Source organism: Stegostoma tigrinum, chromosome 5 (assembly GCF_030684315.1).
Source record: "Stegostoma tigrinum isolate sSteTig4 chromosome 5, sSteTig4.hap1, whole genome shotgun sequence".
Classification (NCBI taxonomy): Eukaryota; Metazoa; Chordata; class Chondrichthyes; order Orectolobiformes; family Stegostomatidae; genus Stegostoma; species Stegostoma tigrinum.
In genome coordinates, this window is record NC_081358.1 from 103394298 (window position 1) to 103408410 (window position 14113).

The window sequence follows — 14113 nt, forward strand, 5'->3', positions numbered from 1 at the left end:
CTCAATATTTTTCAAATACTTCCCTTCATGTCTCAAGATCTGTGGAAGTTCTAAAATATCATTCCAAACATCCTCCACAAGTCTTCATCATTCTTGGAGATTTGCTGTTCCACAACAGTCAGTTCAGTAGTTCATTGCCATCGAACGGTTACGACTTGGACGTGCAACTGAGTGTGGCTAGAATAAGGCTTAACACATTCAGGACAAGGAAGTCGGAAAAAAAGGACAAAACTACTGATCTAAGAGTTTCATTGCATTTGGAAAACAGAACACTCTATTGGTACCTTTCAGCCTTGCAAATTACAGAAATGAGATATTAAACCAAGGAATGTCTGCTCTCTCGGGCAAGTGTGAAATATTCCAATAACACTGTTTCAAACGCTAACAGGGAGATAGCCTGGTGTACTGGCTAATATTTATCCTTCAATGATTATGAAAAAATCCAATTGTTTATTATCATATGTTTGCCTTGGGAGTTTGCTACATGTTAATTTGTGGCTGCGTTTTCCAATTTTAAAAAGTGACCACTGTTGAAAAGTACTTCACTGGCTGTAACTCTTTGGGGTGGCCTGAGCTTATGATAAACGATAAAAAGACGCAAGTCTTTCCCTTGGTTTAATTAATTTCCCGTTAATTATATTCGCATATTTTAACTAAGAGTGATTAATAAAGTGATAGGACTGAATATAATGAGGGTACGTTACATAATTCGAATACTTTCGGCAGCAATAAATGCAGCAAATATTTGGGGAAATGTGCAGAGTACAACTTAAACCACAGGGAGGCAGTATTGCCACTTCCCAAATAGTCGTGCACAAGTGGTGAGTAATTTCTCCCCAGTCAAGCAGCAGCACACATGATGTCTATTCTAAACATACTACCCCTATTCTATTATGGACCTATCAACTCTGCCTTATTTTCAGTCGGATTCAGTCAAAACGCCTCACCCTTTTGCGCACTGGTTGCGAAATTAAAATGTCAATAAATATGTAGCAATTCATTGCACTGAGCTCAAAATGAAACTTTACACATTGGCTAGGGGCGTAAAAAAAACAAAAAAAAGCGCCAGATGTAGGGAAAACTGATTCGGAGAATACGAAGTGACGGAGAAGTCAGTTCATTGCAGGGCCGGTTTGAGGAGTTTTTTACGACTCGCTGTGGGATATCGTATGATGTAAATGGAGGGACAGAAGTGACGGATTTGATTGACGGGCCCCAGGTAACTGGAGGACCTGAGCGAATGGGTCTGCGCTTGGCGATGATTGGGAGGCAGGTGAGTGGGCGGGGCTAGTGTCAGACAGGTTAGAAGAGGGGCGGGACCTTTGCGACACTGTCCAGGGATGTTTACTGGGCGGGGCAAGAGCGAGGGAGGCTGGATTGCCCAGGTGAAGGGGGCGGGGCCAGGGTTTGTTGACGTGCCATGTGCTTAGGTCAGGGGATCGGGGTGATTGACAGTGCAGTGTCGTGGGGCGAGGCTACGAATTGATTGACGGGCAAATGGAAGGTTGTGAATGGACGTTGGGGGGGAAAAGGCGTGGTTATGAGCGACGCGAAGGGGCAGACAGGGGGCGGGCCACGAGATGATTGACAGGCCTGGGACGCGGTTTGGAGCGGTATGTGTGGATAGTAGGGGGGAAAGACACTTGCCGCCACAAAAAGCCGGGCTCCTATTGGAGAGGGTGGGACCTCCCGGTGACGCTGTCCAATGGTTGGGCACAGACTTGGCCCTGATTGACGTCTGACAGACCAATGGCGTGGGAGGGACGGTGAGATGCAGGAGAGGCTGCGGACGGTTATTTTTGATTTCTATTTCTCAGCCTGCCCCCTCCCCTCATCGTCCTTTATAATCTGCGTTGTCGCCTGAAGCGGAGGGAAGGGGGTGAAAAAAAGAGACGAGGGCGAGTAAAGAGCAGAGCACGAGTGAAGTGAATAGAAGTGTGTGTTTGTCTGTGTGAGGGAAAAGACAGAGGAACACGAGGACGGCATTGGCACCTTGGAGCCGGGATCTTTTTTACTCTCCTTCGGAGTCGGGGTTTTTTAATTCCCTCGGTACTATATTTCATTTTTTTTGTTTTTAAAGATTAAATGTACCAGACACGCTAAATTATGCCGGCAGAGCCGGACGCTGTTTATTTTACTCTTCTGTACTGAATAACTGTTTTCTTTTAAAATCATCCAAATCGCCCCTTTTGCTGCACAGGATGGAGGATAACAAGTACTTACCCGAGCTGATGGCCGAGAAGGACAGTCTGGACCCTTCTTTCATCCATGCCACCAGGCTGGTGACAGCAGGTAGAAGAACAATATCTTTTGTCACGTAAATAAAAGCAAACTTTCCAATTATTCTTCGTGGGGAACATCTAAATTCACATCAGACCTCTAAATTAGAATGTAATAGGGCATTTAACCGTCTTTATTTAAAAGGCTTGATTTAGAGTAATTGATTTTTTTTGTTTCATTTTAATTTTGGCTATTTACATTTATGCGCTGTGATGGGGTAAGAATAGTTGCCGAGTGGATAGGAATTTCCTGATTTGTAATCCTTCTTCCCCCCCCCCCCCCGCTTAAATCAGTGAAGATTTTTCTGTTGCCGTTGTCTGTTAGTTTCACACACTCGTGAACATCCAGACATTTCTTCTCACCCAAGGGGGTATGTGTCTGATTTTTAATTTTTGTTTCAGTTTTTGGCCGTTCCTCGACAGACGTAGATTTGAAGAGTTTAGCTTAGTTGAACAGTTAACACGATTGAGACATGCGTGTAGGTTTGCGAATGCAGGCAAAAAAAAATGTTTTAGACCATTTTTAAAATAATCATTCACGATCTGTGCGTGGTTTTTGTTCGTGTCTGAGTATTTAATATACTCATGTTGAATCATACTTCACCGTTAGTTTACTGGACAGCCTGTTTGGTCCCTTGAACTTTCATGCGAGAACTTTTTCTATTGTCTTAAAATTTCCGTTAAAAAAATATATATGTAGACACATTAAACTCAATGTAAATTTAAACGACAAGAATTCTACATATATCGAAAGGCTTATTTTTGCATGTCTACTGCATCGGTTAAGTTACTTGTTTGGATGGAAGAAATGTCACCCATAAAAGCCTTTGTTCGTAAGGATGAAGCCTTGCGGATAAAGCTGGATCCTTTATCATGGAAGAATAAAATTGTAGATGCCAGTTAGAGCTGGATGTTAGAAGATTGTTTCAGTGTTCTTTGATTTATTTTGGTGTCTCCAAGCAGTGCTTGGAAGAGGTCTAGGAAGATGGATTAACATGAAGTATACCAGTACCAAAATGCATAGATGAGTCAAAAGCTAAGGCAAAACTGGGCTCTACTTTACTGATGGATGGGGGTAAATAACCATTCTTATTTGGTAGTCTTTATTTTAAGTGAATGCAAAATTAACTTTTGATATGCCAAAGATTTAACTCATTCATACATGTTTTGGTACTTTTCATGTTTTAGTGGTTTTTGATTTTGAGATGAGCTGCCATTAAACTGATGAAGATTAATGCATATCTAAGCTATGTTTTATCTAATTAAAATAAGACCTCATCAATTTAAAAGTATTGTTATACCATGGATGTATTAAATTCTTTTGTATGCTAACTGACCTGTGTGTAAACTTAAAGCAGTTTGCTAAAGATTTTGTAAAGGCATATGTAGTATTTAACAATCTAAAGTTTATTGTAGAAATACAGATGCCTTGTTTACAATACTTGCTTAGAGGTGGCAACTCATTAACTTTCAAAGTGGTCTATATGCACCTTTTTTGACTTAGCATATTTTACAGGCATGCTGCCTATACTTGTCTCTTTACTGTTGTGAATTTTTATAATGGGAAGCCTGCAAGTTTTAATGAAACTTCAAAGCCTCTAATACCTTGGTTCTATTAAAATTGTGCCATTCAAGGCTTTTCTAAGAGAAAATTATAAAATTTCTTGGTGTGGTTGCTTAATGTGCATTTTTATTACAGTTGTTGCCAATATGTTCACATGAAGCTGCTGATGTTCTAACTGTAACTAATTCGACTGTGTAAGGCAGGTTTTGGAATGGAGGCTGTTACAAGGAAATAATTGAATGGATGTTATTTGTATTTTTGGCTGAAAATTTAGCATGTAATGTGGGCATTCTGCCCACATACCTCCATGATAAATAGCAGTACGCTGCATGTAATGAATGGCACCCATTTATACTTGCTTTTGGAAGTACTTTACTACAGTAGTGTAGAGAGGAATCAATAGTGTATGTCTCCAGAGATGCTACTGCTAGCTTGTTTTTCAGGTCACTTCTGGATTCAGGGATGCTTCCTGTTGTTTGTTTGCAATACAAACTGGTTGAATCAAACTTGAAACTGCAGTATTTTGTGACTGTTTCTTTCGAATGCTGTTATGTTCTTTTGCCAATTGTAAAATGGGTTTTGTGTGACAAATTGTATGCTTGCCTTTTGTGGAGCAGAAGTCCTTGACTATACATTCTTCTAAATATATCTAGACTTTTCAAATGATCTGAAGTTCACGTGTGAATTAAGTTAATCATTTCAAATATGAAAAAAAAGGTGGTTCAAGGAAGTTGAAGTGGTCAGATTGTACATCTGCAGCCATCAGAAACAATTTTATTGGATCAACTACCTAACAGATTTTTGCGGAATAAGAATAAGTGAAATATTTAGTTTTTTATATGAAGTGTACATACTGATTGGAAACTTTTCATTATAAAAAATATAATACTAAATTATTTGAATAACCTTTTTCAGTCCTGTTGATTGCACTTGTAATCTTCAAATCCATGATATGCCATTTGTTGTAGGGCTTGGAAAATGGTTAAATATGATTTGTTTTACAGAGCTAAAATTGCAGTGTTCTGACTGTGTACAGGTTTTATATTTATTATTTTTGGAGCTAACCTGAAATTGATGACCTGGTATGTTAAGTAACGGTTATCTGCTTTTATAAATAGCTTGAGATACTTTTGTGCGCACAAGTGAATGTATATACGCCGTCACTTATAGATTGTATTTTGTGAATTTAACGTACTGATGTTCAAAATTTGAGAATACTGTTTTCTGTCAATATTTTATCCTCTTGGTTATGCATTCTGTATAATATTTGTAGGAGATAGAATTTTGTTTAAGGCAACAACTACTTCCCCAATCCTTGAAATTTATTGGACAAAACAAAGAAGTTTGTTAATAATATCAGGGCTGGAAATTGTGATTGGATTAAACTGTGTAGATACATCACAAATTAATACTATTTATTTATTTCAAATGTTAATGATTAATGAACTAAATTTATGTAAAATATTTTACAGAAGTGAGCTGATTAGCCAACTGTAAAGCCATAAAATTGAAGTGATTAAACCCGGAGTGATATGACTACTTCAAATGAGTCTGTGCACAATTTGTTTGAGATAGGAAATTGTTAATTTAAAAAAAACATCCAAGTCCTGGTGAAAATCTCAGGCTTAGCAGCATTTATGAAGTCACAAAAAACAGTTACTGTTCAATTTACTTGGAATGGAAAGGGACTGGGAAAGTGTCGCATGACAGATTTTGAATCCAGCTTGTTAGATATGTTATGACACACACCTTGAAGTTAGACTTGAACCCAGACCTTCTGAGCTGTGTGTAGGCATACTACCACTGTGTCACAAGAAGCTTCGCAGTGATGGGTTTTATGTTATAGGAGAAAGAGGGCTTAAGGGACAAGAGGAGCAGCAAGTGGAACTGATAGTAAAGCTGCTGTAGAGTAAAAGACAAATTAAATGCTAATGGTAGTAACGAAGTGATTGCCGATGAGACCTAAGTGTCAATGATATATGTTAATAGTAGAACATAGGCTGGCTGTACTGAGAATAAACACCTGCTGGCAAGATGAAGTGGTGGAGGTGGTGTGTGAGGTAAAGCAAAACTGAGGACAGTGTTCATGGCCAGAAATTGCTCCACTGAACATTGAGATGCTATCAAGGACTTAAGCAGAAAATAAGCAAATATTCTGTCAATTTGTATTGAACTTTATTTGAAACTTTGTACTGAGATGTTGGGTGAGAGTAAGATGGTGTATTGAAATGGCAAGCGACTGCAAGGTCAAGATTGTCTTTACACACAAAGCAGAAGTGTTCAGCAAAGTGGTTACCAGTTTGCATTTGGTCTTATGAACATAGAGAAGGCTACACTGTAATCAGCAAATTCCTTAGATTAGTTTGAAGGAAATAAAAGTAAATCACTGCATCACCTCTTAGGTGTGTTTTGACTGTTTGATTAGTGGGTAAATGGCAAATATACTGGTGTATGGTGTGGTGGATGTTGGTAGTGAAGAGGTGTTAGGAGTGATGGAATGGACCAAGATGCTGCAAAAAGAAAAGACCCTTTGAATGCTGAGTGGGGTAGAGATGATGTCTTGTGGCTGCACTGCAGACAGCGACAAATAACCCTTTTGAATGTGGATATTAGTGGAGTGACAGATAAGATGATTTGTTTTAGGGAGAATGGGAGCATATGAGGATGAAGTACAGCAAATGGGCTGGACATGACTAATGTCCCTATCAACCATGGCAGGGAGAAATTCAGTTGAGAATGAGGAAGACATGTTGGAAGCAACCAATGGAAGGTCACAGCAGAACACATCTAATGGAGGTGGGGAAACCGGGAGAATGGAATGGAGTCCTTCTGTCTTTTACAGGAGGCAGGTGTGAGGAAGTGTAGTCAAGAGAACTCCTGGGAATTGTTGGGTTAGTGATTTGAAGTTGTTTCCATAAGGAAGAAAGAGGAAGAGTCAGGGATGGAAGTAGGAAGTAGCACCCATTCAATTATTGACGTACTGGAGAAAACTGCAGGATTGACTGCGTGTGTCAGTTAAGAGATAAGGGCAGTTGCGGCTGGGAAATGGAAACCAGGTAGAGGGAGAGTATTGGTGATACAAGGTCTGTGGAACAGGGAGAGGACTTCTTTGCAAAGAGATATGTACCCTTCTTGTTTTATTTATAGTAACTTTCGTTTATAGTTTTGTTTCTTAAGGTCTACAGGGATATTGAAGACTTCTATTTCACCTTGGTCTCGGATTCCTTTTTGTCATTTTTATGTGGAAAATTTGATAATTTGCGTAAAGAAGCCTTAGTTTTGAGAAAAGGTGGTTTAGCCTTTTGAAGGAAGTGACTGTCTTCTTCTTAATGGTTAGTAATTTGCCATGTAGACCTGTTTTTTGTAGAATATCAGGATTTATAAACCATTTATATTTGAAAATGACTTCTTAATTCTAAGATATTATAAGTTGTAAGGTGTAAATGATAATTAATTAACATTTCTATCTGGCTGATTAGCAATACCTGAAAAAGAAGCAGTCCATAGGTCATAGAATGGTGTTTCAGGCCTTCCTGAAAACATCAATGAGCCTCACAGGCTGCACAAACCTAAGAGCAGAGAGGTACTTCTTTTAGGGAGCAATTTTCTGCCTTCATTATATGGGTGGTAGTTTGAGATTGTTTTAACTTGTGTAAACTCAATGATGGAAAATTTGATTTTAATCTTTCATTCATCCCTCATTGTGAAATTAGTTTGGGGAGTAGAAATAGATAAAGAGCATTAAGGATCCTGACTCTTAATATCACCAAGGATTGAAGACTGACCGCCCATACAGAGTCAGTTACCTTTGTCATTGTTAACAGGTGTAGATATCTTGTGACCTTCTTCCCAGTCAAACAATATGGGCACCTTTTGTTTTTAAAGCTCCAATAACCAATCCTTCCAGGTACCTTGTCAGGCAGAAATCAGAACAGTGCACATTGCAGCTTTTCATTCCAACATTTTACCTTAAATTTAAGAGAATTCCCACAAACTTCAAATTTCATAATTTCAAAAAATAAATGCATTAGTCTTGTTTAATCAAAATTGAAAAAGAAGTGCTACAGGGCAAATTTCTCATTGTTAGAAGGAAGTCAGTGACTGCCTTCAAAAGGCTAAGCACCTGGTGGTTATAATTATATTTGGAAATCCAAAAGGTGTTTGATAAGTTAGCGCAAATAAGGCTCCTTAATAAAAACCCGTGATGTTATGGGTAGTATATCAGCACAGATAGAGATATACTGACTAGTGGGACACTAAGTTAGGGTGAAGAGACCACTTTCAGGATGGTAACGTGTGATTACCATGCCACAGGTAATACAAGAAGCATACAAGTTTCTTCGCAGGATAGATGTGGATTGCTTGTTTCCTTTTGTGGTTAGGTCTGGGAGCAAGAGGCATAATTTAAGATAAATGAGGAATTTTTTTTCTGAAGGTAGTGACTATGTGGAATTGTTTGTCATAGAGGGCTATGGAGGTTGGTCAATAAGTATATTCAGGGCTGAGACGTATTTTTAATTTGTAAGGAAATTGAGGATTATGTGTCAAAGGCAGGAGAATGGAGTTATTTATTATTCACTCAAGTAACGTGGGCATTGTTTGCTGGCTAGCATTTATTGCCTTATGCCAAGTTGAAGATGATCTTATGGCATGGTGGAGCAGACTCGGTGCACTGAATTGTCTACTTGTGCTCCTGTATCTTTGCACTTGAGCGAGAATATGAGAACTAGTTTGGTCTGGTATCTGGAAAAAGATGTACCCAGTTAAGTGTAAGAGCAAAGTTTAAATATGGAAGGGTTGATTTTTGGCTATCGTAAATGTTACAGCTGGTGTCTTCTATTAAGGGTGAGTTGCCTTGGAAGTAGTATTTAGTCATTGCTTTTTGTTTGTTTGTTATGGTGAAAACCTTAATCTTGCGGTTCCTTTTCGGTCAATCACTCACTTTTCTTAAGTTATTAGTCTCTATGGGGATCATAGCATTTTCCACCTGTACCAATCAACTTCTGTTTTTTTCACTTCTGTCGGATCCATTATTGAGATATTTAGACTTTTAAGTATTTGTTTCTGTTTTAAAAACATTTAATATTTTGGGTGGGATGGAATAGAATCCATACAATGGATTCTTGAAAGAATCCATTTTGGTAGTAATAAGAATGATTCACATAGGAAACTCTAGGAACTGGCTAATGTAATAGAATAAGTACAGTTAAATGTGAAAATCCAGTTGAGTATCACTTGAGGGATCATCCTTCTTAGATCTTAATAACTATACAATATATGATAATGAACACTGTAGGATCTTGCAATGAGTACTTTAATTGGGCCTATCCCCTATTCTAACAAACTAGTTTACAGGACTATTCATTACCTTGTTCGGTGGATTATGGAATCTTCGTGATCCTCTTAACTGAGCATTGGCATTAATTTGTTGTAAAACTGTGTATCCGTTAACCAGCTCAATGATGATAGCTCAAAGGATTGTCACTATCTGTCTAATAATAGTTGTAATGTAAATTCCAATGCACTTGGCTTTATAGCTGACATGGTTGAAGAATTTCCTGTTCCCAATTCCACCATAAAATTGGATAAAGGCTTCAATGTAACTGTAAAGGTAACCAAGCCATTATAATGTTGTCATTAGTCTAATAGCTAGAGAGAGAGTCTTCAAAAGAAAATAATTTTTGTTTCATTGACGTGTGATGAGTCATGTGTAATGATTTCAGTTTAGCAACAGAGCTTTGTTGTGGAGAATCTCAGCAGCTGATGCATTAGTGGTTCTTGATGAATTTTGGAAGTAATTGTGCTGTTTTGGGAATATAGTTACCTGCTAGTCAAGCATTCATTGACCAGAGTAAACAGCAAATTAAATATTTTGACACACTTCATAGTTGTCACACACAGAACATAGTTGATGTTAATAAAGTGTGAAGCTGGATGAACACAGCAGGCCATCTGATGAAGGGTCTAGGCCCGAAACGTCAGCTTTTGTGCTCCTGAGATGCTGCTTGGCCTGCTGTGTTCATCCAGCTTCACACTTTATTATCTTTGGATTCTCCAGCATCTGCAGTTGCCGTTATCTCCAATACATAGTTGATGTTACTTGTCTACTAAAGAAATGACAAGTACTTATTTAAAGTTTGCTTAAAACCTTGACCACCATCTATTAAGCTTTGGGTAGATCAAAGACTGTTGTCTACAAATTGCTTGTGTTTAACATATAAGAAGCCATTAAATTTGGTACTGAATACTTTATGGTGTCAGTAATTTGTGCTGCACTTTTGCTGTTACATTTTTGAAAAATTCTGAGAGCTGCAATTATTTTATAGCATACTACATCCTGACTCTTTTTTTTGAAAGTCTAATCTCCATCTAATTGGAGGAACATTTCTGTTATATAATAGAACCCTTGCATGTGTCTTTTCCAGTCTTGGGTGGTGGGCATCGCTACCTAAGGCAGCATTTCGTCAGCACTGGACACAATTTTGGAAGGGGACCAGTATCCTGGCGGAGGGATTTGCTTGCCTTGGGAGGCTTTAAACTAATAAGGGGGTGGGCGGAGATGATAGTGAGAAATGAGAGAAGTATGACGCAGGCACACTTAAGAGGAATGAGTGAAATAGTCAAGACCAGCAAGAGCAAGGTAGAATATAAGCTAAGATTGTTAAATTGCATTTATTTCAAAGTAAGAGGCCTGACCGGTAAGGCAGATGAACTTGCGGCATGTTTGGGAACATGGGACTGGGATATTATAGCTATTACAGAAATGTGGTTCAGGTAAGTTCTGGACTGACAGTTTAATGTTACAGGATATAGATGCTATAGGAAAGGTAAAAAGAGGGTGCAAGAGATAAGGGAGAGTGGCGCTTTTGATTAGGAATAACATTACGGTCGTACTTGGGGAGGATACACGTGGGAGTACCTCATTGAAGTTATTTGGTGGTACTGAGAAAGAAGAAAAGCATGATCATTTTATTAGGATTGTACTGTAGACCCCTCCCATAGTCAGTGGGAAATTTGAGAAGAAAATTTGTAATGAAATCTTGGATGTCTGTAATGGTATGGTATTTTAATTTTCAATTCATAGACTGGGACTACCATAATGGGAAGGGCATGGACGGAGAGGAATTTAAGTATGTACAAGAAAATTTCATTGTTCAGCCTATGGATGAACCTACTACAGAAGGAGCAAAACTTGGCACCGTCTTGGGAAATAAGGCAGGGCAAGTGATTAAGGTATCAGTGGGGGACCACTTTAGGGTCAGTGACCATAATTCTATTAGTTTTAAGTTGTGGAAAAGGATAGACATGATCTAAAAGTGAAAGGTTCTTAGTTGGGTGGGGCTATTCACAGGTAAGTGGATGGTTGGAAAGTGGGAGGCCTTCAGGAATGAAACATCAAGAGTCCAGAGGCTGTATGTGCTTATTAGTGTGAGGAGCAAAGCTGGTAGGTGCAGGGAATGCTGGAAACAAGATACATTGAGGCTCTGATCGAGATAAAGGAAGAGGTGTATGACAGGCGTAGACAGCTGGGATCAAGTGAATTCCTCAGAGAACAAGGGTGGTAGGAATATACTTGAGGGAAATCAGAACGGCAAAAAGGGAACATGAGATAGCTTTGGCAAATAGGGTGTTTAAAAAAAAATCCAAACAGATTCTACAAATACATTATGGGGCCTCTACCCTGTTCTTAGTTACTCTTTTGCTTTAAAGATTAACAAGGCCATCTGTATGACACTGCAGGAGCAGGATACTAACTGAGTATTTTGTGTCAGTATTTACTGTGGAGAAGGACATGAAGCTAGAAAACTTGGGAGAAATGAATAGTAATACCTAAAGTATTCATTACTGAGGAGGTGGTGCATATAGGTGGATAAATCCCTGCGACCTGATCAGGTGTATTCTAGAGCTTTTTGGGAAGTTAGAGAAGTGATTGCTGGGCCCCTTGCTGAAATGTTTATATCATCGATAGCCCCAGGTGAGGTACTGGAAGACTGGAGAGTGGTTAATATGGTGCCATTATTTAAGAAAGGTGGTAAGGAAAAGCTAGGGAACTGTTGACTAGTGAGCCTGATGTCATTGGTGGCTAAGTTGTTGGAGGGGATTCTGAGTGACAGGATTTACATGTGTTTGAAAAGGCAACAACTGATTAGGGATAGTCAACATGGGTTTGTACATAGGAATTCGTGTCTCACAAACTTGACAGTTTTTATTTGAAGAAGTGATAAGGACTGATGAAGGCAGAGTGATGGATGCAGTTTATACGGACTTGAGCAAGGCATTGGACAAGGTTCTGCATGGTAATCTGATTAGCAAGATTAGATTACATGGAATCCTGGGAGAGCTAGTCATCTGCATACAGAACTGGTTTGAAGAGGGTCGTGGTGGAGTGTTTGTTTTAGAGACTGTGGAGGTCTGTGATCAGTGGTGTACTACAAGGATCAGTGCTGGGTCCACTGCTTTTTGTCATTTTTATATAAATGTGGATGTCAGAGAAATAATAAGTTTGCAGATGATACCTGGCAGTGAAATAGTGGGCAATGAGGAAGGTTGTCTAAAGTTACAACAGGAGATTGATCAGGTGGGCAAGTGGACTGAGGAGTGGCAGATGGAGTTTGAGATAAATGTGAGGTGTTGCATTTTGGTAGAGCAAATTAGGGCAGGACTTAATGGTAGGTTCCAGGGGAATGTGGCCGAACAAAGAGACCTGACGGTGCAAGTTCATAGTTCCTTGAAGGTGGAGTCATGGGAGAAAGGGTAGAAAAAGGCATTTGGTATGGTAGCCTTTTATTGGTCAGTGCATTGAGCACAGGAATAGGGATGTTGTGTTGCAGCTTTCCAGGATATTGGATAGAACTGCATGCAGTATTCCAAAAGTGGCCTAATCTCCAGGCTATGGGAAGGATGTTATGCTTTAAAGGGTTCAGAAAACATTTACAAGGATGTTGCTGGGGTTGGAAGGTCTCAGCCACAGCGAGAGGTTAAGTAGACTGGGGCTATTTTCTATGAAGCTTCGGTAATTCAGGGGCGACCTTTATGAGAGGCTTAAAATCGTGAGGGGCATGGATTGGTTAGTAGCCAAGGTCTTTTTACAGGGGTATGGAAGCCCAAAAAAGAGGGTATAGTTTTAAGGGGACAGGAGAAAGATTTAAAAGGCTTAATGAGCATCTTTTTTCTTGCAGACGTGGTGAATGTATGGAATGAACTGCCAGAACCAGTGGTGGAGGCTGAAACAGTTACAACACTTAAAAGGCGTCTGAATGAGTGTATGAATAGGAAGGGTTTAGAGGGATATGGACCAAATGCTGGCACATGGGACTAGAGTAATTTAGGATATCTGGTCAGCACTGAGTTGGACTGAATGGTCTGTTTCCATGCTGTAAAACTCTGACTCAGTGTTAGCAGGGAGGGGTTTTGTGAAGGAATGTTGATGTGATTCCAAGTTAGGATGGTCTGTGACTTGGAGGGGAATTGCTGGTGGTGGTTTTCCTTTTACATCTAGCTGGTAGAGGCCATAAATTTGGAAGGTACTGCCTAAAGGAATTTAAGGTGTGTTACTTGGTACACACTGCTAAGTGTGGATTGGTGGTGGAGGAGTGAATGTTGAGGGTGTTAGATGGAGTGCTAATCAAGAGGGCTGCAAGTTACTTGAGCTTCACCGAGGCAAGCAAAAAATACTCTTTCACACTCCTAACTTCTGCCTTGTAGATGGTGAGCGGGACTTTGAGGAGTCAGCGGATGTTTTACACAGAATTCCCAACTTCTGACCTGCTGCTGTAGCGAGGGTATTTCTGTGGCTAGTTCAGTTCAATTTCTGGTCGATGGTAGCCCCAGAATGTTCACAGCGGGGGAAATCCAGTGATTGTGCCATTGAATTCAAAGGGATAATGAATAGATTAATTCTGTGGAAATGGTTTTTGCATGGCATTTGATGCATTGCTGTGACTTGCATCCAATCCGTCCAAGCCTGGATGTTGACCATGTATGAACTGAGGATTCACTGATGCTGACCACTGTGTGCAATCATCAGTGAGTGGCCCACAGCTGACCTTTTAGATGGAGCAGCTGAAGATGATTTGCCTAGGATACTACCATGAGGAACTCTTGCTGAAATGTTTTACAGCTGAAATGATTGACTTCCAGAAAAATCACAACCGACTTCCTTTTGTGCAAGATATCCCATGGAGAGTTTTCCCCAATCCTAATCTTTGCTAAGGCTCCTTGAAGTGACACTTGAACAAATGAGGTCTTGATGTGCTCTTGTTTCCCCTCT

At 39.6% G+C, this 14113-nt stretch overlaps 1 protein-coding gene across 4 annotated transcripts in view; it reads left to right on the forward strand.

Moving 5' to 3' along the window:
* The first annotated feature begins 1750 nt into the window (after positions 1-1750).
* LOC125451806 (KH domain-containing, RNA-binding, signal transduction-associated protein 3) overlaps positions 1751-14113 on the forward strand; it is a 176837-nt gene continuing 164474 nt past the window's right edge. For all 4 annotated transcript variants that reach the window (XR_007247396.1, XR_007247395.1, XR_007247397.1 and 1 more), the window contains exons 1-2: positions 1751-2049; positions 2201-2292. Coding sequence is in view for 1 of the 4 variants with exons in the window: in XM_048529402.1 (XP_048385359.1) it covers positions 2202-2292 (91 nt within the window). In the remaining 3 variants the exon portion in view is untranslated. The remainder of the gene's footprint in view (positions 2050-2200; positions 2293-14113) is intronic.